Source organism: Plasmodium relictum (assembly GCF_900005765.1).
Source record: "Plasmodium relictum strain SGS1 genome assembly, chromosome: 13".
NCBI classification, from domain to species: domain Eukaryota; phylum Apicomplexa; class Aconoidasida; order Haemosporida; family Plasmodiidae; genus Plasmodium; species Plasmodium relictum.
Window position 1 is genome coordinate 920,033 of NC_041691.1, and position 23,732 is coordinate 943,764.

The 23,732-nt window shown below is 18.0% G+C and overlaps 5 protein-coding genes across 5 annotated transcripts; 2 read left to right on the forward strand and 3 right to left on the reverse strand.

Moving 5' to 3' along the window:
• Positions 1–54: 54 nt before the first annotated feature.
• Positions 55–1,459, reverse strand: PRELSG_1322300 (transcription initiation TFIID-like, putative; the record flags this gene model as incomplete). The annotated part of the gene is made up of 3 exons (XM_028678757.1): positions 55–249; positions 349–438; positions 632–1,459. 3 exons carry the CDS (start codon positions 1,457–1,459, stop codon positions 55–57), a joined length of 1,113 nt encoding a protein of 370 aa, XP_028535871.1.
• Positions 1,460–2,785: 1,326 nt separating this feature from the next.
• PRELSG_1322400 (conserved protein, unknown function) lies at positions 2,786–3,916 on the forward strand (the record flags this gene model as incomplete). Its single annotated transcript, XM_028678758.1, has 1 exon — positions 2,786–3,916. One exon carries the CDS (start codon positions 2,786–2,788, stop codon positions 3,914–3,916), a length of 1,131 nt encoding a protein of 376 aa, XP_028535872.1.
• Positions 3,917–4,429: 513 nt separating this feature from the next.
• PRELSG_1322500 (peptide chain release factor 1, putative) lies at positions 4,430–6,219 on the reverse strand (the record flags this gene model as incomplete). Its single annotated transcript, XM_028678759.1, has 8 exons — positions 4,430–4,567; positions 4,683–4,791; positions 4,866–4,930; positions 5,003–5,140; positions 5,226–5,372; positions 5,500–5,550; positions 5,663–5,845; positions 6,142–6,219. 8 exons carry the CDS (start codon positions 6,217–6,219, stop codon positions 4,430–4,432), a joined length of 909 nt encoding a protein of 302 aa, XP_028535873.1.
• Positions 6,220–6,816: 597 nt separating this feature from the next.
• On the reverse strand, positions 6,817–13,989 carry PRELSG_1322600 (protein kinase, putative; the record flags this gene model as incomplete). Its single annotated transcript, XM_028678760.1, has 5 exons — positions 6,817–7,110; positions 7,194–7,328; positions 7,518–13,545; positions 13,645–13,765; positions 13,905–13,989. The coding sequence occupies 5 exons, from the start codon at positions 13,987–13,989 to the stop codon at positions 6,817–6,819; spliced, it is 6,663 nt and encodes a 2,220-aa protein (XP_028535874.1).
• Positions 13,990–16,623: 2,634 nt separating this feature from the next.
• On the forward strand, positions 16,624–23,412 carry PRELSG_1322700 (hypothetical protein; the record flags this gene model as incomplete). The annotated part of the gene is made up of 11 exons (XM_028678761.1): positions 16,624–16,771; positions 16,907–17,156; positions 17,279–17,370; positions 17,435–17,496; positions 17,604–17,771; positions 17,867–22,446; positions 22,547–22,662; positions 22,796–22,848; positions 22,982–23,071; positions 23,185–23,285; positions 23,361–23,412. The coding sequence occupies 11 exons, from the start codon at positions 16,624–16,626 to the stop codon at positions 23,410–23,412; spliced, it is 5,712 nt and encodes a 1,903-aa protein (XP_028535875.1).
• Between the last annotated feature and the right edge of the window lie 320 nt (positions 23,413–23,732).

Sequence of the window (23,732 nt, forward strand, 5' to 3'; positions counted from 1 at the left end):
AATTAAAAATAATAATAAAACATGTATTTAAAAATATAAAGATCTTCATAGAATTTAATGTTGCGATTTACTTTTGATTAAATATGGTAATAATATATCTATACATTTTTGAAGATTTTCATAACTTTTTCCTCCTGTTAAAGTTATATTACCTGTTGAAAAAATACTAGCTGAAATGACATCAACTTTATTTTTTTCTTTTTCAGCAGTCTTTTTTATATTCCACCATGCATATTGACTATTATTTTCCTTAGAAAAAAGGAAAAGAAAAGAAAATATATAAAGTACAATATATAAATAAATATTAATTTTTTAATTAAAAAGAAAATATATAATAAAAATCATTACTTCGTTTTTTTCATCACAATTTTTTTCATTCTCATTTATCAAAGCAATTTTTACTTTACAAGCTGGAAATACATTTGGATCATAATCCACCTGAAAAATAGTCGAATTTGAAAAAAAAAAAAATAAAATGAGTATATATTTAAATTTCTTTTGTAATTATAATTATCATACAATTATATATAAAAAATGAATATAATTCATAAAGTATTATATAAAATTTTTTTATGAAATATAGTTTAATATTTAAATATATATATATATATAATATTTTTTCAAAGTTTACACTTTTATAATATTGAGCAAACAATGGTAATACTATGGAGAATCCTATATTATATACAGCCAAAATATTTGTAATGGTTATTTTTTTTAATTTTATATTTTTAAAATTTAACTGCTTTAATTTTTTTTCAACTTTCTTCATAGCAATTTTACAAGCTTCTATTGAATTATTTCCTGTACATATTATTTTACCATTAGAAAATATAGAAACATTTATAATTAACTTTTTATTTACTACATTATTATTTTCAATGGAATATTCTACAATATCATTAGATTTATCATTTTTTGTATCTGAAATATCTTCATTTATGATACTATTAATATTTTCTGTTTCATCAAAAGGAATATAATTATCATTCGAAATATTTTTATTATCTTTTATGTAATTTTTATTATTGTCTATTATTTTTTCACTAACTATTTCTTTTTTTTCCTCACTTTCTTCTTTTTCATTTTCTATATCATCATCTTTTTTCACTTTTTCATTTTTTATATCATCAAATTTTTTTTCATTTTTTTCTTTAATTTGTTTATATTTTTCATCTTTTAATTTATACTTATCATCTCTTTCTTTTTTATTATTAATGTAATTTACATACTTGTTTACGGTTCTTAAACTAACAGGAACATCAATTCTCATGCATTTAAATTCTCTAGGATTATATATACAATTAGAAAAATATTTATATATACTATCTAAATTTAACGAAGAACACAGTATTGCATTCATAGAAATGTTATGTACACTCATATTATGTTCATTTTTTATAAAAATATTATTTATTTCATTGTTATTTAATTTCGTTCTTTTAGAAGGATTACACATTTTAAAAAAAAAATTTTTATTACCCTTTTATTTTTTATTTTTTACATAAAAATACTCAAAAAAAAAAACATTTGTAAAATATTTAAACAAATTGGATTATAAATTTTTTATCTATTATATTTACGATTTTTATAAAGATTAATAACAAATTGAAAAAATAAAAACATTTAATATTATACAATTATGAAATTTTAATTAAATCTTAATGTCTTCACTTTTTTATAGTGGAAAAAAATAACAAATTAAAAAAAAAATATATATAAAATAAAATAAACAGGATATATATTTTCAATTTCTTAAATTCTTTTTAATAATACTAAACTATTATTATAATGGCATTTATTTTTTAATTCTATAATAAAATAAACTATATCAAGCATTTAAATCTTAACAAATATATTTAGTTATTTTGAACATATATTTTAAATAGTTAAACTATACTTTTTTTGTACATTGTATATATATAAGGAAATTTTGTATTTATTAATGAAAAATGGAAAAAGCAAAAAAAAAAAAAAAAAAAAATTAGAAAGGAATACACTCAAGAATATTCTAAACACCAAAAGTAAACCTCATCCTTTTAAAATATCTCATAAAAAAACAAAAAATTTAATTAGTTTATATTATTAATATTTTTTCTATTTATGCTTAATAGTTATGGTGATGATATATATAATTTGTTGAATTAACATTTATGCTATTTTGTGGTTTTTAATTTTTTTTCTTTTTTTTTTTTTTATAGAAGTAGAAAATATGTAGTTATGCACTTAAATATTTTTTTTTTTTTATATGAATTATAATATTTTAATATGAACAAGGAAAAAACATTTTAAAAGAAATTAAATCATTTTTATTTAAAAATTCAATGTACTTACCTCTTTTTTTTTTTTTTTTAATATATCTAAAAATATTTTGCTAATATGCAAATAATTTAATATTTTACAACTAAACAAATGGAATCATTTAAAAAATTGATAATTTAGGAACACTTTTTTCTTTATATTTTGTATAAAAATGAAAAAAGTTTTATATATATATATATACAAAGATAGAGAAAATAATGAATAAAGATAAGTACTCATAAAAATTTGTAATAAGTGTTCCATTTTTAAAGATAAATAAAAATAAGTTGAAAAAAAATAATAATTAAGATATAACATTTATATAGAAAATATGCTGATATAAAATTTGATAATTTGTATAATAAAAATATATAATTCATTGTGTTTGTATTATATTTAAAATAAGTGTTCTAAAAAAAAAAAAAAAAAAAAAAGCTCAGTATAATTATTCAATATTTATACAATATTAAGAATAATTTAAGAAATGGAAGAGGATGAAGATGCAGAAGAAGCAGAAACAGAAAAGGGTACAAAGAAGTTAAAAGAAGAAATAAAAACTATCACAGAAGTAAAAGAAATAAAAAATATAGAAAATAAAGAGGGAGATGAAATAAAGAAGAGCACATCAAGTAAAAACGAAAAAAGAGAAATAGAAGGTGAAGAAAAAAAAAAGGAGAAAGAGAATGGGAATGATAATGAAGAAAAGGCAAAAAAAAGAGTAGAAGAAAAAAGGCATACAAAAGAAAATAAAATAGAAAATATAAATATATTTAATGAAGAAAATAATCAATGTTATAATTACGAAACATTGAATAAATCTTTTATATCTCAGAATTCTAAGTTAGAAGAAAATAAAATTTGCGATGCATGTAATCATTGTGATGATGCATGTTCTTCTATGTTATGCTACAATTGTAAAATAAAAAAAAAAAATATATACAAAAAATATAAAAGTTCAAAAAATAGTAACTTAAAAATATGTGAAAATAATATGAAAAAAATATTTTGGTTAAACAAAAAAATGCATGAAAGTATAATTTTCACTAGTCAAAAAAATGAGAAAAGAGATAATGATAATAATGAAAACATAAAGAAAAACAAAGAAAAGACAAACAACAAAAAAAAGATAGATACCATAGATAAAAATCACGATATGCTAATTTCTAGTACTAAAGATAAAAATAATAATGATGAAGAAAAAGATAATTATAATATTTTAAAAAATATAATTAACAAAAATAAAAGTAGTATATATTCAGAAAGTGATAGTGATAAAACAACGGAATATAACGTAACAAAATATAAACAATATTTTACTAAATGTGAAATTAAGAGACATTGTAAAATCAATGATTGTTGGGTAATAGCAAATGGATATGTATACGACGTAACAACAATTATGGAACATCACCCAGGTGGAATTAATTGTATTTTAAAAAAAGGTGGAGAAGATGCAACAGTTGATTATCTTTTTCATTCAAAATATGCTCAAAAAAATTTTTGGGAACCCTTAAAAATTGGTAAAGTTGTCAAATGTAAAAAAGAAATTTTAGAAGAAAAGAAAAAAAAAAATCACAATTCATCAAAAAAAAGAAATTTATGTATTTTTATGTAATATATATATATATATATTTTTAAATATTTTATAATATTACTCATATTATTTTATACATTTATATAAATTGTTATTAATAATAAATTTACATTTGTTTTTAATACTAAATCGTATGCTTTATATATTTGTTATGATAGACATATATACTCTATTTTTAATACTAAATTTATATATCATCTTATTTATTTCTAGTATAAATTATATATATTTAATTTTTCTATAATCTTTGAGCAAATATAATATATTTCAATTTCTTGTTTTTTAAGGTTTATTTGCTATGTATAATTTTAAGTGATACATATTAATTAAAATAAGCAAATTCTTTTGTTTTTAAAATATATATATATATATATATATATGTATTTCTTCACTTTTATTTACTTTAAATTTTGTATATGTCGTATTTTATTTAATCTCACCTTGTTTATTTTATCTTATTTATATAGATATATACTTCATTTTATTTTATTTTTTTTTTTTTGTAATAAAATAAACTTTGTTATCATATTAAAATTATATATTCAATAAATATTCTAATTTACTTTTTTCAAAATATATTAAATCTATTTTCTTTTTTTTTATATGATCACTAATATAACCTCTAAAAAAGTTGTATGTTCTTATTCTATCGCTTCTATTACCTTCTTTTATCTAAAAAAAAAAAATTGTAAGAATCATTTTTAATTAAAAATATTTTATTATTATTTTTTTAATTAAAGAAATTAAATGAATTAAGAAAAAAATTATAGGAAAAAAAAAAAATTACCAATTTAACTCTCTTATTTTGAACTAAACTTTTATTTTCATTACTTTTCATTTCTCTTAACTTAAGAATTAGTTTTTTCATAGCTATTTTTTTATTTAATTCTTGTGTTCTTCAAAAAAGGAAAAAAAAAAAAATTGTTATTTTTTTTATTTTTTTTAAAAATAGAAATATATTTTATATAACCGTTCTTCTTGGCACTCAACTTTTATTTTAGTTGGTTTATGTAAAATGCAAACTCCCGATTCAATCTTAGAAAAATATTAAAATATTGTTATTCTGAAAATAAATTTATTTTATTTTATTTTTTTTTTTAAACATACTTTATTCACATTTTGTCCTCCCGGTTTACTTGATCTAAATGTTGTAACTTTTATATTTTTTAAATTAATTTCATTTTCTATTTCTTCATCTTTATGGATAAAAACTGCAATGGTAGCAGTGGAAGAATGAATCTTATCCTTCAAAAATTAAAATTAAAAAAAAAATTAGATTTAAATAAAAAAATTTTTTTTTACGTTTTTTTTTTTTTTATTGATTTCTTACCTTAGATTCATTGTCTGGAATTCTTTTTACTTGATGAATACCACTTTCATTTTTAAAAAGATCATACAAACTTAAATTAATTTTTTCTCCTTCTTTATTTATAATTATATTATCATTTGAACTTATTATTAATGAGTAACATATATCCTTCAGTCAGAAGATAAAAAAAATAAATAAATAAACAAAATATGTAAAATGTTAACATATAATAATTATATTAATAATATTAATAACATTACGCCATATTAACATATATTAATTATAAATCTTTTACTTGAACTTCTTTAACTGTACATTTATTCCTTTCAGCAAATGTTCTATAAGTCTTGAAAAAAAGAAAAAAAATATAAATAAATAGAATTATGTATATTATTAATTTTACTGAATTTTAATTACATATATTTAAATAAATTCTACTTTTTTTTTTTTTTACGAACATTTAATAATTGTATTGACCACAACAGAGCTTCACTCCCACCTATACCAGGTCGAGATTCTATACGTATTAAATTTCTATTCTCAGATAAATGATCTTTCTTTTTTTTTATACATAAATGAAATAATTTCCTTTTTAAAATATTCTTTTTTTTTTTTATTACTTTTTTTAAAAAAATACTTTTCTAATAAAAAAAAAAATTTTTTGTTATTCTATGTTATTTTTATGTAATAACCATTCTAATTTTTTATTTTTTTTTTTTAATATTATAATAATTTATCTTTTGGACATATACACATATATATATTTTTTTTTAATAAATCAGTAAGTTATGAAATTAAGAAATTTTTTTTTATTTGAATAGTTAATCACAGTCTAATTTATTTTTAACAACACTATTTTTATATATATAGTTTTAAAATGAAAATGAAAAAAAATGAATAAAAATATTTTTAATAAAAAATACTTATTAAAACCTACTTGTCCTAAATAAAAATTGTACACACAATGAAATAAAATACATAATAAAAAGTTAAAAATACAAAATATTTTATTCATAATTAAATCAGGAATACTTTATTTAAAACATTCATTTATTATTAATAGAAAACCTTCATTAATATTTCTATTCTTTTTAACAAAATACATATTTTTTTAAAAGTTAAATAAGAAATCAGAATTTTAATGAAACATTAAATTTTTTTTAGAAAATTAACCATACATAAAATAAAATTAAAAATAAATGAGAATTTAATATGATATTAAGCAAAATGAAAAAAAAAAATAAGAATAATATTCAGCATATATTAGACGAAAAATAATACAAAAAAAAAAAAAAAGAAAGAAATATTTCTTTATTTCATTAGAATATAATGTAATTTTTGAATATACGAATTTACATAAATATATAAATTATTTTTTTTTCTTTACATTTAGCCAAAAAAAGAAAATATTTAAAAAAAAAAAAAAATACAATGAAAAACTGTAAACGTATTAATAATATAAACAAATAATTAAAAAAAAATTAAAAATAGATACAAAGTATTTAAAAATATTAAAAAGATAATTAAAAAAAAAAAAAAAATCAAATCAAATCAAATATTTAAAATTAAAAAAAAAAAAAAAATAAATATATGAAATATTTAAAAAAAAAAATTACTTTTTTGAATAGAACTGTTTTATATAATTTATTAAAGAAGATTCATTTTCAAAATTCTTTTTAATATTTACTCTAATCATATGAGTGTTGTATACAATGTTTAAATTTTCTTCATTGTTAATTATATTTGAAGAAGGATTTTCTGTAGAATTTTCATAATCAATTATATTTAACGAAGGATTTGAATTCATTTTTTGATTTATTTGTACGTGAATATTTATATTTTTATACTTCAATAAACTGTTTTCAAATTTAGATGTTTCAACCAAAGGAGTTATTCTACATTCACACTATTAATTTAATAACAAAAAAAAATAAAAAAAAATTTTAATTTCTATTTTTTATTAAACATTTTTTTTTTTCTTGTCTATACCTTAATTCCATTTTGAATTAAATTGTTATATAAAGAAAATGCATAAACTAATAATTTATATGCTTTAATTGTTATTACTACACTTGGAGAATGAAAATCAATAAGCATATTAGAATAATTATTTTTATTTAATTCCTAAATAATTTATAAAAAAAAAGTAAATAAGGTATTTTTTACAAAAAATCTATTAAAGCACATGAAAACATCAACTATTACAAATAATTGTAAAAAGAAGAAACTATAAACAAAGTTATGAATATTTAAAAATCTATATAAAACCATTAGTAATATATCATTTAAAACCACGTATATATATATATTTACCTGAAATATAATATTTGAAATGGTATCAATGAAAATTTCAAAAATAATATTATATGTTGCTTTCGTTGGCGTTCTCTCAGAATTAGAAAAAATATCTGTTGATACTCCACCAAAAGATAATAAAAGTTTTTGATTTTTTTGTGAATAAATATTAAAAGCAAAAGAAAATCCAAATAAATGATGGTAATTGTTCATAAAAAAATCCCAAACAAAAATTTGATTTGAATCATTAAAATAGTGAAAAAGATTATTTAAATAAACGATGCAAGCAATTATATAGTTCATAAATTTTTTATTTTTATGATTTTTTAGTTCATACATTTTACTAACTTTTTTCATTTTAGAATTTATGTGATCTTTTTCGTCATATATAACTGAATAAAGGATTTTTAAAATTTTTTCATCATAGGAAATATCTAAAAAATGAAGCAATTTTTTTAAATTTTTATATGAAATATTTCCCTCTCTAAAATGGTTGTAAATAAAATATGCTTTATTACAATCTAATGATAGCATATCTTTAACAAGACAAAGAAGAAAATCAGTAAACGTCCATCTAATTATTAAAGTGCTCAGGTAATGCTCAAACTTTAGCAATATATCAATAACATTATATAATATTATTAATTGATATATACAAAAGGATATATTAATGTCTGTATTATTGCTATTAGCATTGAAAATGTCTTTTTTATTATCAACTGTAATTATATTATTATAAATAATACTGTTTTCTCTTTTTATTGTTTTTTGTTTGTTATTTTCAAAAAAATAATTTTGAAAAAAAGAAAATGAACTGGTAAAGGATCGGTTAAATGTATAATGAGGAATTAAATTTAAATATACTTCAGTTAAATAAAAAGGAACATATAATAACTTATTATTTTTATCAATAAATACAATTCTTTGATTAAACCTACCTCCAATAATACATTTTTTCTCTTCATCATTTCTATTTCCTGACTCTAATAATATATTATTTTCAAATAATGAATGTGTGTTTAATTCATTAGTTTCATTTAAAACTAATGAGTTCTTTTTGTTTATTTTTGATAAGGTGCTATTGAAAACATTTTCTTGTAAATTTATATGAAGATTGTCTTCTTTATGAATCCCTTTTTTTTCTGATAAAGGATATTCTTGTTCATTACGATTGTCATTATTATTATTTACTTTTCTACTTGAGTTTTTTTTATTATTATAAATATTTTTAGCGAATTTTAATTTTCCCGAATTTTTTCTATGAAAATTTTCTGGAGAATTGTTAATGTTTTTTTCATTTTTTTTTTTTTGAATACCACTTTTTGATAAATTTTCAATGAATTCATCATATGTCTTTTTTTGAATTTTCAATTTTTCATAATTATCATCTTCATTATACTCATAATTATTATTATTTTCTTTTGCTATTCTTTTTTTTTTCTGATTAATCCTATCTGCAGATTTATTTTGTATTTTTTGCATAGAATTTTTTATATCATAAAAAAAATTTTTCTTCTCTGTAACCAACTGAAAAACAAGAGGTTGATTAAAATTGGATAGCTTTTTTGATAAATTCCAGTTGAAATATTCAAATATATAACTGTTAATAACATCATATTCATATGCAGATTCATGCACATAATGATATGTATTATTATTTTCTTCAAATGGTAGATGTTTACATTTATTGCTATATAATAAAATATTTAAAACATTACTTGATTCGATGGAAGAATTATTTTTTAATTTTTGTAAAAAATATTTAAATAAATCTCTTTGTATAACAATAGGAATTAATGGATAATTTAATAAACCTTCAGCTGTAATTTTGCGTATTCTATTATTATGAATTATATTACTATTGCTAATATTATAATAATTATAATTATTATTACTATGATTATTATTATTATTATTATTGGTAAAATTATTATTATTACTATTATTATTGTTATTATTACAATCATTATTATTATTGCTAAAATTATTATTATTATTGTTACCGTTATTATTATTAACATTATCGCTAATACTGTTTTCAGTAATGCTAATATTGTTTTCATTATTATTATTATTATTATTACCATATATGTGATTAATATTATTACTAAAACTATTACTATTTCTTTCATCACTATTAATATTATTTTTAACATTATTAATATTGTTTTCATCATTATTATTATTGTCATTATCGTTAATATGATTTTCATTATCATTATTATTATCATTACTGTTGATGCTATCTTCACTATTATTAGATATCTCAACATTATTATTATTATTATTGTTACCAATATCATTGAAACGAAGATGAAAATTATTATTATTTTCATTATCATTATTATTATCAATATCAATATCATTTGGATAAACTTTAATATTATTATTATTATTACCACTATCACCATAATTAATATTATCATTGTTACTATTTTCATTCTCATTATTATTAAGAATATCATTCTGATAAATATAATTATTATTATTATTGCTAGTATTACGAATGTGATTAATATTGTTATTATCACCAGTATTATTATAATTATTTTCATTCTGGTTAATATTCTTTTTATTATTATTGCTATTTTTATTTCTGCTATCATTTTCATTATTATTAATAACATTACTTATATTATCATCACTACTACTATAGGAACCAATTTTCAATTTATCTATATTTTCCTTTTTAAAAGTATTAGATGATTTCTTTAAATTACCTAAATAGTTATTAGTTGTAACACATTCTATTATTTTTCTTTCACTAAAATTCCCAGACTCTGATTCTATGCTATTTTTTAAAAGTAATTTAATATCTTCTTTTTTTTCTAAATAAATTTCTGACCCTATTTTATTAAAAGATTTAATATTCTGCTTATCTTTATAATTAGGATCCAAACGAAATGAATCATTAAAGTAAAGTAAATCATCTTCTTCATATTCATTTATGTTATTTCTATTTAAATTAATTTCTTTTTTTAAATTCAGGTTAATCAAATTCGCATTATTTATAACTTTGTTATTCTTTTCATTTTCATCAATGTAATGATCTTTTTCTATATTTTCATTTTTCATACAATAATAATTAATAAGACTTTCTCTTTCATTTCTTTTTTTATTTTTTTTTAAATCATTCTTATTTTCATTTTCATCAATTTTTATATTTAAACTTAAAATATCAGCATACTCCAATTTACCAATATTTTCATTTGTCTCATAATTAATTGTGCTAATTAAAATATATTTTAATACTCTGAAAGCATCATTATCTATATAATTAATAAAATCATCAGAAAATGTTTTTTCCTTAATCATATTTTTTATATTTAATAATTTCTCTTCTTTTGTTTTAAATGGAATATGCCACAATTCATATAGTACCAACCCTAGAGAAAAAAGATCTAATTCTTCATAATCATATTTTTTTTTATTTAAACAATTATAAAAATATTGATTATAGGAATGAATATAGAAATCTTTATATTCCTTTGTTTGCTCATTCATATTATTATCTATTATTTTCTTTTTCCTATCATTTCTGAAGTTATTGAAAACAGAACTTTTTCTATCTTTTCCTATATCTTCTTCATCATTTTCTCCGTTTTCTTCATTTTCTTCTTTTTTAGTATCCACTTCAACAAAACAGTTTTCTTTTTTCTCTGCTTCTTTAGCTTCTTCTAAATTGTTATCATATTGTTCTTTCATAAAATTAGTAAAGTACGAAGAATTATTAGTATATGAATAATGATAAAAATAAAAATAATCAATCATGTTACATATGCTGTAATTTACGATTTTAATATGAACTCCATATTCATCATTATCTATGTATATATTTTGGGTGTTCAAATTTTTAATATAAATTTTTTGTTTATGCAAATAACTAATAGACTCTAAAATTTGTCTAAAAATATTCCATATTAAATATTTATTATTCTGAAAAAAATTATTTTCAATTTCTCTTTCTAATATTTGTCCTTTGCAATATTCACATTGAATATATAAAATTTTTTTGGTATTTTCTTTTTTATCTAATATATTTTTTATATATTCAATATTTTTTTTATAAACTAAATTATTATTATTTATATCATTATCTTTAATATTTTTCAAGTCTAAAATATTTTTTTTAATATTCATGTTTTTATTACAATCGTATTTTTCATGAACTACCTTGTCAATAGTGTAATTGGTAGATTCTTTTTTTTCATTGATTATTTTTATTTCTTCTTTTTGCAAATTATTATTATGAATAGGTAATAAATCACTTTTATTAGAATTATCTATTTTTATAGTAGCATCTAAATTTTTTATATCTCCTTTTTTATCTTTATTTTTATTTTTTTTTTTTAATTGAGAAAGAGGGTCATATAAAATGTTCCCATTATAATTATTATTGTTACTTAAATCTTTATCAGCTCTACAATTTATTATTCCATCAATACATATATCTTCATTTTCATCTAATATATCAGAATCATAACCATCTTTTTTTTTTTTTTTCATTTCCTTTATCCTTTCTATATTTATTTTCTGATAGGAACACTCGTCTTTTACATAATTTTCACAAGAATTCTTATCTCCATTAGAATTATTTTCAAAAATTCTTTTTAAAATTAACTTTTTCATTATTTCATTTATTTTATATATCTTTCTTTCTTTGTGTTTTTCATCATTTACAATTTTTTCTTTCTCAAACCAGGAAAAGTGATATCTAGCTAAATATTTATGTTGTATTTTTGCTAATTTTGCTAATTCACAGATTATCTTTTTTATATTTATTTTACGAATCATTCTATAATGATGAATTATTTTTTTCAAACATATGTGATCCAATTCATTTAAAATATGATATAAACTTTTTTCATTTTTTTTACTAACTATGCAATTTTTATTAGCGTAGAATTGGTACTCACTACAAAAAAAATTAACAGATGGATAATCAAGGAATTTTTTTTTTTTTTTTGAAGAACTATTTAAATTATTTATATCATTTAAAAATTCTTTAAATATTTGTTCATTTTTTTTATTTTTTTTTTTTTTTCCTTCTTTTTTATCATTTAAAATATTGCAATATAGATTAAATCCTCTATTACAAAATATAATATGATTAAGAAAAAAAGTTAAAAAGTGAAAGATATTTAATAATATATATGAATGAATAATATATACATTTGTGTCAATACTATGTTTTACTATAAATGTGTTTCTATAGTAATTTATAACAATATTTTTAACAACATAAAAATTTTTAAAATTATTGTCTTTACACATTATCATGTTATGTTTGTTAGAAAAATTTACTAAATTCTTAGAATTTAATTTATCTTCTAGTGTATCCATTTTTTTTTCATTTTTTTGTTTTTTGTTAATTTCTAAATTTTCATTTAGTAAAGAACTATTTATAGCAGAAAAACCGGAAATACTATTGAAATCATATATATTTAAAATATATTTTTCTTCTTCAATCATATTTTTATAATTGTTATTCTTAATATTTATCTTATCAGTATTATTTTCTTCATTTTCTCTATCAACTTGATTTTCCTTAAAATAATCATTAAAACTTACTTTTTTATCATAAGAATTAATTATTTTTTTATTTTCTTCATTTCTTTTTGATCTACTATCGTCTATTCTATATTTCATCTCTTCCCATAAATTTTTAAAATCATTACTAAAAGTCTTGTTAATATATTCATTTATAAATATACAAATATCAAATAAAGTTATTCTCCCATAATTTTTTGCACATATTTTTTTGATATTTAGATTAATAAAATTTATTTGTTCCTCATTTAATTTCGCATTAATATTTATCATTACACTTGGATAAGAATAAGGATATTTATTCTCACAACAAAAGGTTATTTTATACTTTTGAAAATCATTATCGAAGTTAAAAAAAATGCAAAATTTTAAGCAATTATTTATATTTATCTCATCATTTATATTAACTATTATAACAGAATTTAACTCTTTGCTTTTCTTTAAAAATTCTTCATTGCTCATTAAATCATTTGGTAAATCCTCTTTTTTTATATGCCTATAAAAAATGGACAATAATATGATAAAAAAAAAGAAAAAAAAAAATGCCTTATTTAAAAGATGTTCTTTTTATAAATTTTTTTTTTTCTTTATATACCCTATATTTTCTACATATAAAGGAAAATAAATATGATGTAATGCTAAAATTTCTTCTATCTGTTCTTCATATAATTCATATTTTTCTTCATAACTCTTTTTATCCAGCTTCCTTTTATTTTCTAGAAATATAAAAAGAAAAAAACTTTAATATTATCTTTGTTAAAACATTAATAGTATATAGAATCAAATAAAACATATATTTTATACAAATTTTAAAAAATTTATAGAATTTTTTTTTTTATATTTTTTCTCTGAAACCATTATTTTTATTATTAACATTTCTTTTTTTTTTCTTCTTCTTCTTAGTATTATTATCATTTTCCACAATTGAATCATTAAGCATATTAAAATTATAAAAGAATTTTGAAATGTTTCTTAAAAAAAAAAAATTTATAGGTTTCCAAATTTTATTTTTTATATTATACACACAAAAAGGAAAAAAAAAAAATTGAAATTTAAAAAGAAAACTAAGTTTTTAATCAGTTTTTCTTTAATGTGATTTATTAAATCATTCATTCATTTTCTTTTATATATATTTATAAAGATAATCTAAAACATTTTTAATTTATCTTATATATATATATATATATATATATTTTGTCATAAAATTTTCTTTATAGGTTCCTTGAAAATATAATAATATATTATCATTTTTATACTTTAATAAAAAAAAAATTAAATGCATAATAAAATGAATAAATGTGTATATATTTAAATCTTGGCATTTTTGAAGAGTTCTTAACCTTATTCTTTTTTTTTTTTTTTTAAATTTAAATATTTTCTTGCTGCATTTTTAAAATTACCATATTGAAGAAAAAAAAGAAAAATGAAGTTTTTAATTAATAGAAATCTTCTAAATATTTCACTCTTTTTAAATAATATTTAATATCTTTTTTTCGATTTTTGTTTTTAATTTTTCACAGAAATATATCATATATTTACATAAATACAGATATAATAAGCAAAGAAAGATTTTATTTAATTTCTATTTTTAATTAAGTACACATTTCTTTTTTAATTTTATCCTAAAGATAAAATACTTTTTAAACTACATTTTTTTTATTAAAACCTTTAATGTTTAAAATATATTTCAAAAAATTTAATTAAAATGGTTCATTTTTTTTTAAGAGATAAATCTAACTCTTGCTTCAAGTAAAATGTACATAAATAGATGAACTAATAAAAAAAAAAAATTAGCTACATATAATATTTATGTATATTATAATTAGGAAATAATTTTTTAAGTATTTTTTTCTGTATGATTTATATGAAGATTATTATAGAACACTTTTTTTAAATCATTTTACATGTTAGTTTCTTATGTAACTATATAGAATAATAAAGATTTATAATGAAATATATTATTTTAAAATAACTCTACATTTTACTTTTAATATTTTGATTCTTCATTTCTTTTAATATATCTACTTTTAAATGGAAGAAATAGTTACTTTTTGTTTATAATAATAAATACAAAAAAAAAAAAATTAAAAAAAGATGCTTTCTTTAACAAAAATAAGACATGACTATTAGTTTATTTTTCATTTTTTAGTATTATTTTATAAAAAGAGTTTCTTTTTTTATATTTCTGCAATCATAGTATAAATCAATATTTTCCACTTTAATAGATAATAAACTATATATTTTACCTTAAAAATTTATATAAATTTTTTTTTTCATTACAGTGGATATAGGAATATTCTAAGTTGAAATTAAATGATTTCTTTTATCGTGTTTTAAATATAATTGTATTAAGTTTATTTTAAATACATATATCTCTTTTTTTTTTTTTTAAATTTAACTTTTCTGTATTATTATTAATATTTAAGAATGCGATGATAATATATTTAAACGGTATATTATATTATCTTAGAATTATTCAAATAAAACTTTATAAAATTAATAAATATCATTTATAAAAATATAAAGGTACATATATAAAATATTAATATATCATTTCTTATTTTAATATGAAGCATGTATTTTTTTGTAAAATTTTAAACTACTTCATTAAAAAATAAAAGTTCAAGACAAGTTAAAAAGGGTAAATATGTTTCTAACTATTTTATGAAACATCAACACTTCATTTTTAAATTATTGTAGATAGATATTTTAAATTATTAGATTATCAGAAAAAAAAAATATATATATGTATATATATAAATATATATATGCATATATGTTTAGAAGGGCTTCATAATTTTAAAAAAATATTGGAAGCACATTTTACACACATTTTTTTTTTTAACACTTTTATTTTAAATTTTATTATATCTTTTTTTACTAGTTTTTTACTTTTTTTGTTATCTTTATTTTTATACTTATTTTTTTTGGTTATATTTTTTTATCTTATTTTTATGTTTTTTAACTGATTTTTTAATTGTGTTGATATATACATAAATTTTATTTCTAGAAAAAAAAAATTATAGAAATGTTTTTTTTTTTTAGTGTAAATTTATCTGTAAAAATAACCATAAAATGAATATTTATAATTAAAAAGGATTTTATTTATATATATTAATGTTTATATATATTATTATATTGTTAATTTTACTTTTTCTCTTTTTTCTCTTCTCTCTCATTCATCCAATTTACTTATAATTTTAATATTCCTCATTTATTTTTTTGCTTTTTTACACATTTTTAATGTAATCTATAAATATATATATATATATATATATATATATATATATATATATATTTTATAAAGAATGTAATTTTGTAAAAAAAATTGAATGCTAGAATTTTAATAAAATATATTTTGCAAAGCTCATTTAACAAAATAAAAATGCATAAATAAATAAAAAGAAAAGAATGATTTTGTTTTTTAGGAAAAAAAGAAATTAATAAAAATAAACGTATCTTATACAGACATAATATATTATGCATGATAAAATATTTTTATCATTTTATGTGAAAGATTTTTTTATTTTTACATTTTTTTTTTTTTATTCAAATATCAAATTAAATAGATAAAATGAATTACGATTATTACCAAAATGAAAATATATATAATGATATAAGAAAATTAAAAATAGATAAGCAATATTTTAATTACATAAATCAGAATGTACAATCAAATGATAAATTTATAAGTAGACTTCAAAATACAATGACTTTAACAGGTTAACACTTAAAAAAAAAAAAATATATTAAAACATATATATATATATATATAAGAAATACTATTTATTATAATAAACATATGAAAAAAAATATATATATTTATATAACTTTTTATGTTGTTTATTATTTAATAGGCCATGAAGGATGTGTGAATAGACTTAAATGGAACGATGATAACCATTTATTAGCTTCAGCTAGCGATGATAGAAAAGTTTTAATATGGAATATTAATTCATATAAATATAAAAATAAGCCAAAATATACTATTGAAACAGGTCATTTCTATAATATTTTTGGAGTAGCTTTTATCGATAATGATTATGTTGTAACTGGTTCAATGGATAGACAAGTTCGTGTGCATAATATACAAAATTCTTCTTATAAGTAAAAGAAAAAAAAAGAAAATAATCTTAAAAATACATATATATATATATATATATATATATATATATATAAATATTTAAATATATATTAATATTTTTATGAACACTACTAAATATAATCAGAGATATTCATAAGTGCCATTCTGATCGAGTAAAACATTTAGCAACAATACCAAAGCATAACAAATTTATTTATTGGTCATGTTCAGAAGATGGTATAATATAAAAGAAAATCTTCATTCTTCCAATATACAGATTATATTCTTATTATTTTATTAGGTACTGTTAGGCAATTTGATACTAGAGAAAAACATATATGTAATCCTCCTGATTGTAAAAATGTATATTTATATACATCAAATATTTGACAAATTATGATTATAATAGTTTTATTTGTATATTTTTGTATTAATATAAACTAGGTGATCACAATTATCATTTTTTTTAGGTTATAATAAATTATAATAGAGTTCATAATGAAAATAAAATGAATAGATCTGTTCCTAATAATACAAATAGAAAAGTGAACAAATTTAATTACTTTTTGAAAAATAGATACAATCTTCTTAGAGCAATGAATGAACATAAATATCTCAATATGGAATTCCAAAGAGAAGTAAACTCATTTTATTCAATTTCTATTTTTTTTTTAAATTCATTTATTTTTTGAGGTTATTTCATTATGTAATTTTTTTTTTCTTTTTTCTTAAGATGAAAGCTATAGCTGTAAATCCTTTATTTAATAATTATATTGGTGTTTGTTCAAATGATATGTTGATAAGAGTGTACGACAGGAGAATGTTAAACCTATATAAAAAAAATGAAAAAATGAATCTAAGAAATAGTATTCCTTCGGATACTTATTATCCAAAACATTTATGGAATTATTGTGATGAAGATGATGAAAAAAAATTAAATCACAACTCTCTCTTTTGTACTCATTTAGCTTGGTCTAACGATGGTAAATACTTAGGTGTAACTTATAATAATGAACATGTTTATTTATTTAATTTTTTAAATAAAGAAGAAGAAAAATGTCTGAGTTATAACTTTGTAGATAATAAATGCACTTTTGATTATGAAAAAAAATATGATATTTTATTTCCTCCCTATTATAATGAAAAAGAAGATAATAATACTAATTATTTAGAAGAACGTAAAAATTATATTTATGAATTATCCTTAATAAAAAATATAGAAAAGTTAGCTGGAGAAGCATATGAAAAAAAGCAATATTTCGAAGCAGAATATTTATATAACGAATGTTTAAATTTAGTGAAAAATAAAGATATAAAAAAAGTTCTTTATTGTAATTTAGCTATAACTTTAATACAAAGAAAGGCAAAAAATGATGCATATTTGGCTGAACAGTATTCCTTAGAAGCATTAAAATTAGATCCGAGTTATTACAAAGCAATATATAGAAGAATTCAAGCTAATATTGTTAATAAGAAATTAATTAATGCTTATAGAATTACTTTATCTGCTTGTAAACATTATAAGGGAGTTATTGAATTTTTTTATTTAAAAAAAAAAATAAAAAGAAAATTATATGAATTATATAGAGATAAGATAAGTTCAATAAAGGAAAAAAAATTAAGCAATGAAAAAAAAAAAAAAGAAAAAAAAGATGAATCATTTTATAACAAAAAATTTAAGGATATAAAAGAGGAAGAAGAGGAAGAATTTAAGTATGAAGATACTGATAATGACGAATATAATGAGGATGAAGATGAAGAAGATGAAGAGGATGAGGATGAGGATGATGAGGATAAGAATGAGGATGAGGATGAGGATGAGGATGATGATAATGAAAATAATGATGATAAAGATAATGTTGACGAAGATAATGATGATGAGGAGGAAGAAGGTGATAATGAAAATACCAAACTTAAAGAGTATAAAGAAAAAGAAAATAAAAAAGGTTACGATAATATTGGAGAAAACGAAGAAGATAGTATTCGTATAAGTAAAAACGAAGCAAAAGAAAATAAAGATGATTCATTAAAAATAAATACAGATATTTATTTAAAAAATCTCGCAAAAAATGAAGATACGAATTTCAAAGGAAATGAAAATAAAGGCAATTTCAAAAAGGAAGAAAATTGTAATGAATTTATGGAATTAAAATTTCCATTGAAAAGTAATAATGATAATACTAAAAAGCTTACAGAAAAATGTTTAAATGAAAATAATTATGATGAAAAAAAAAGGAAACACGAGCAATTCATTAAATCTAGTCCTCATAATTTTTTTAGCACTTCAAATGAACTAAGAAAAAAAAAAAAAAAGAAAAAGAAATATAAGCATATAGAAGAAAAGCATGAATACATAGATATAAAAAAAGAAAAATATAAGAATATAGAAGAAAAGAATGAAATATATAATCTAGAAAAATTTAAAGATAACAATCATGGAAAAATAATAGAATCATTTGATGATAATTTAAAGAGTGTATATAGTATGAACAGTAAAAATATTGATGAAAATTCAAAAAAAGACAAAACCATCAAAAAAAAATTAAAGAAAAAAAAAGGAGAAAAATATATAAATATCATTAATCAAATATCTCTATATTTGCAATATAAAGTTCTTCACTCTTATCCTTATTTTTTAATTTTTTATGTTAGTTTCTGTTATAGAAATTCAATAACATCATGGAAAGGATGGCCTCAATATTATTATTTATCTGTAGTAGAAAAAGTGTATAACTTGAAAATGAAAGAAAAACTTCTAAAGGATAAATATTATGAAAAAAAAAACAATAAAAAATTAAAAAAATATAATAGAAATTATGAATATATCTTCTCTGATAAAAAAGAAAACAGATATGAATTAAATATGATTAAAGAAAAAGAAATTTTGAGAAATTCATTTGAATTAGACAAGAATAAACAACAAAAAAAAATAAACTCTAAAAAAAATGTTAAAGATAATAAAAAGGACTGTATAAGTTATGAAAATGAGAAGAATTTCAATTTTTTAAAGTATGAACACAATAACTTAGAAATCAATAATAATTTTAATATGCAAGATAATGACGATTTAGATGATTATAAGTTAAATAAAAATGATGAAAACCATGATAATATAAATAATCAAGATGAAAATGACATAAATAATAATTATAATTTAAAAAATTCAAATCCTAAAAGTACTAATGTAGAAAATTGTGAAAAAAACGAATTATTATACAACTTACATGAATTTTTAGGTAAAAAAGAAAAAGAGAAGAAATATGAAGAAAATGAAAAAATAAAAGAAAAAAAAAGAGAAGAAGATGATGAAGAAAAAAAAAAAAAAAAAGAAGTTTATATTGATAATATAAAAAACAATGAAAGAATAAAAAAAAAAAGAAAAAATATATTTATAAAAGAAAAATTAAGAGAAAAACAAAATGCTTATTCAGATACGTCAAGTTCTTCCAGTAATAATGAAAATATTAGAAAAGAAAATATAAAAAAGGATATAGATTATATTTTAGAAAAATCTTATAGAAAAACAAACCAAAGGAACATAATCAGATTAGAATTGTATCGTTCTACATTTAGTAATACATCAATTAGTACTAACACGCAAAATCAAAATGCAAATGTTCCATCTCATGAAAATACAACTATTGAAGATTCTAATAATACACATAATAGTCAAAATAATAATAATAATATTATTACTAATAACTTAAGTAATCAAAATGAAAATATAAGTGAAGATAACTCCAGAACCGATATTAATAATGTGAATTATAGAGTAGAGTCTTTTACCCATGGTATTTTAAATGATTTTAATTTTAGTTATTTTAGATTAGGTAATAACAATGTTATTCTAAACACTAGATTAGTAAATGATAGTAACAATAATATCGATAACAACACTATTACTAATAATACATTTTCTAATGATGACAATACTATTAATAGTAACAATACTTTTATTAATAATAATAACACTGATAACAATAATACTATTAATAATATCAATACTACTACTAATAGTTTTAATAATAATAATAACACTGACAACAATAATACTATTAATAATATAGCTACTATTACTGATGGTTATAATAATAATAATAATATTGATAACAACAATGCTATTAATAATATGACTACTACTACTACTACTACTAATAGCCGTAATAATAATAACACTGATAACAATAGTATTATTAATAATAGTAGTATAGCTACCAATAGTTCTAATAATAATAATAGCAATACTACTACTAATAGTTCTAATTATAATTCTAATAATAACATTAGTAATAATAACATAATAAATAATATCATTAAAAATAATGAGAATAATAATAATAACACAAATAATAATACAAATAGTAGCATAGGTTTGGATGGAGAATCTTTTGTAAAAAAAGAAAACAAAGAAAATGAAAAACATGTTTCATCTAACTATGATAACAATGAATATGTATATGAATCAAGCATAAGCAATAATTCAAAAAATAAAGCATCGAAAGAAAATAATATATGTGGTTTTGAATATAAAAATAAAAGTGTATTAGATAGGAAAATGAGCATTGAAGAAAACGACAAAGATATGATTAGCTTAAAAAATGAAAATAGGACAAATGAAAAAAAAAAAACAAAAAAAAAAAGTGATGATAATGGAAATAGTACTAATAGCAGTAACTTAAGCCTTAAAAATAATGATTCCAAATTTAATAATTTTGAAGATTCAGTAAATAAAGATAATAATAGCATTAAAATAAAAAATAAGAAAAAAAAAAAAAAAAAAAAAAATTCTGATAATGAGTCATCCAATTATTCCAAAAGTTTTTTACACGATTATTCCTTAAAAAATAATATAAAAGATAAAATAGAAAAAAAGGAGAATATACGAGATATAAAAAATAAATCAACAAAATACTTTAATAAAAAAAAAAAATGTGAATACATAATATATGATTCTAATAGTTTAATAAATGAAATTAATACATCAGAGTTAGAAGAAAAAGATGAGGTAGATATATATTCTTCTGATGATCAAAATTTTTTGCATAAAAAAAAAATTTCTATACTAAAAAATCATGCCGTTCTAGATTTTCGAGAATATTCTTCAGATAATAGTTATTCTTCATTATCAACAGATAATACTTCTTCAACTTATGAAAATCAATTTTATGATTACCTTTATAATGAAATCGATCACAAAGATATTAATTCTTGCCAAAATATTTATGTATTTGAAAAAAAAAAAAAAAAAAAAATTCGTAATTACATAGAAAAAATTGAAGACCCATTATGGGTCCCCCAAGGAAATTGTAAAAGGTAAAAAAAAAAATAAAAAAACTTCAAATTTTGTATAGACTCTATTCAATTCTATTTATATGTATTGTATATATATACATATACATTTTTTTTTTTTAAGATTTGTGGGGCATTGTAATAATGGAACAGATATAAAAGAAGTGGCATTCTGGAATGACAATGCCATTTTAGCTGCAAGTGATAACAGTGAAGTTTATGTTTGGAGAATAAGAGATGGTATTTTTACTTTTTTTTTTTTTTTTTCTAAATATATTATTGTAATAGTATTATTAAAAATAATTATTATTTGAATATTTTATGCTTTATTTTATTAACATATATATATATATATATAATATTTTTTTTTTAGGAAAATTATTAAATGTCTTAAAGGGTCACGAAAACCATGTAAATTGTGTTCAAGTATTTTTAAAATTAGCAAAAATTTCAAATAAATTTATTTTATATAATATATTTACTTATGTAGATACATATCTACTACTATTTTGCTTCATTTTTCTGTGAAAAATAAAATTTTCATCTAATATTTTTTTAGGTGCATCCTGAAGGATCTTTTTTAGCTACAAGTGGAATTGACAAATATATACAAATTTGGCAACCAAATAACAAAAAGGAATTTATTTTTGTACTAATAAAAATATATATATATATATATATATATATATATATATATATATATATATATATATATATATATATATATATACATATATATATATTTTTTTTTTTTTTTAACAGGATAAAAGTGTTCAGGATACTATGTTTGAAAATCAGAAGTTATTAGAATTATCAAACACGAATTATTTTAGTTTTGTTAATTTTTCACCTATTATTATCAAGTAAAAATTATTATTTTAAAAATTATTCATATTTCATTTTTTACTCCATTTTTTTTCACCCTTTTATTTTTGTAGCACAACAAGAAACAACCAATCGCAACGATTTGCTGAATGTTTAATTCAATAGATTTTTCTGAAAAATTAATTTTTTCTCATTTTTTTTTTTTTTATTAATAATTATGTCACCAAATGTTTTCATAATTGTCTATTATATCCAAGTATTCTTAAAGATATTACTTTATTTTATTTTTTTATTTTAAAAAAACAAAAAAATATATAATTTTTAATATTTGATTAATTTCTTTGAAATTTTTTTTTTAATATGTTTTTCCTTTTTTTTTATGTTTATTATAAAAATGTAAATAAATTTTTATTTAATTTTAATTAAAAAGAATTAAAAATATATTCCTCTATAATTTGATTAATATATACATTATATATATATTT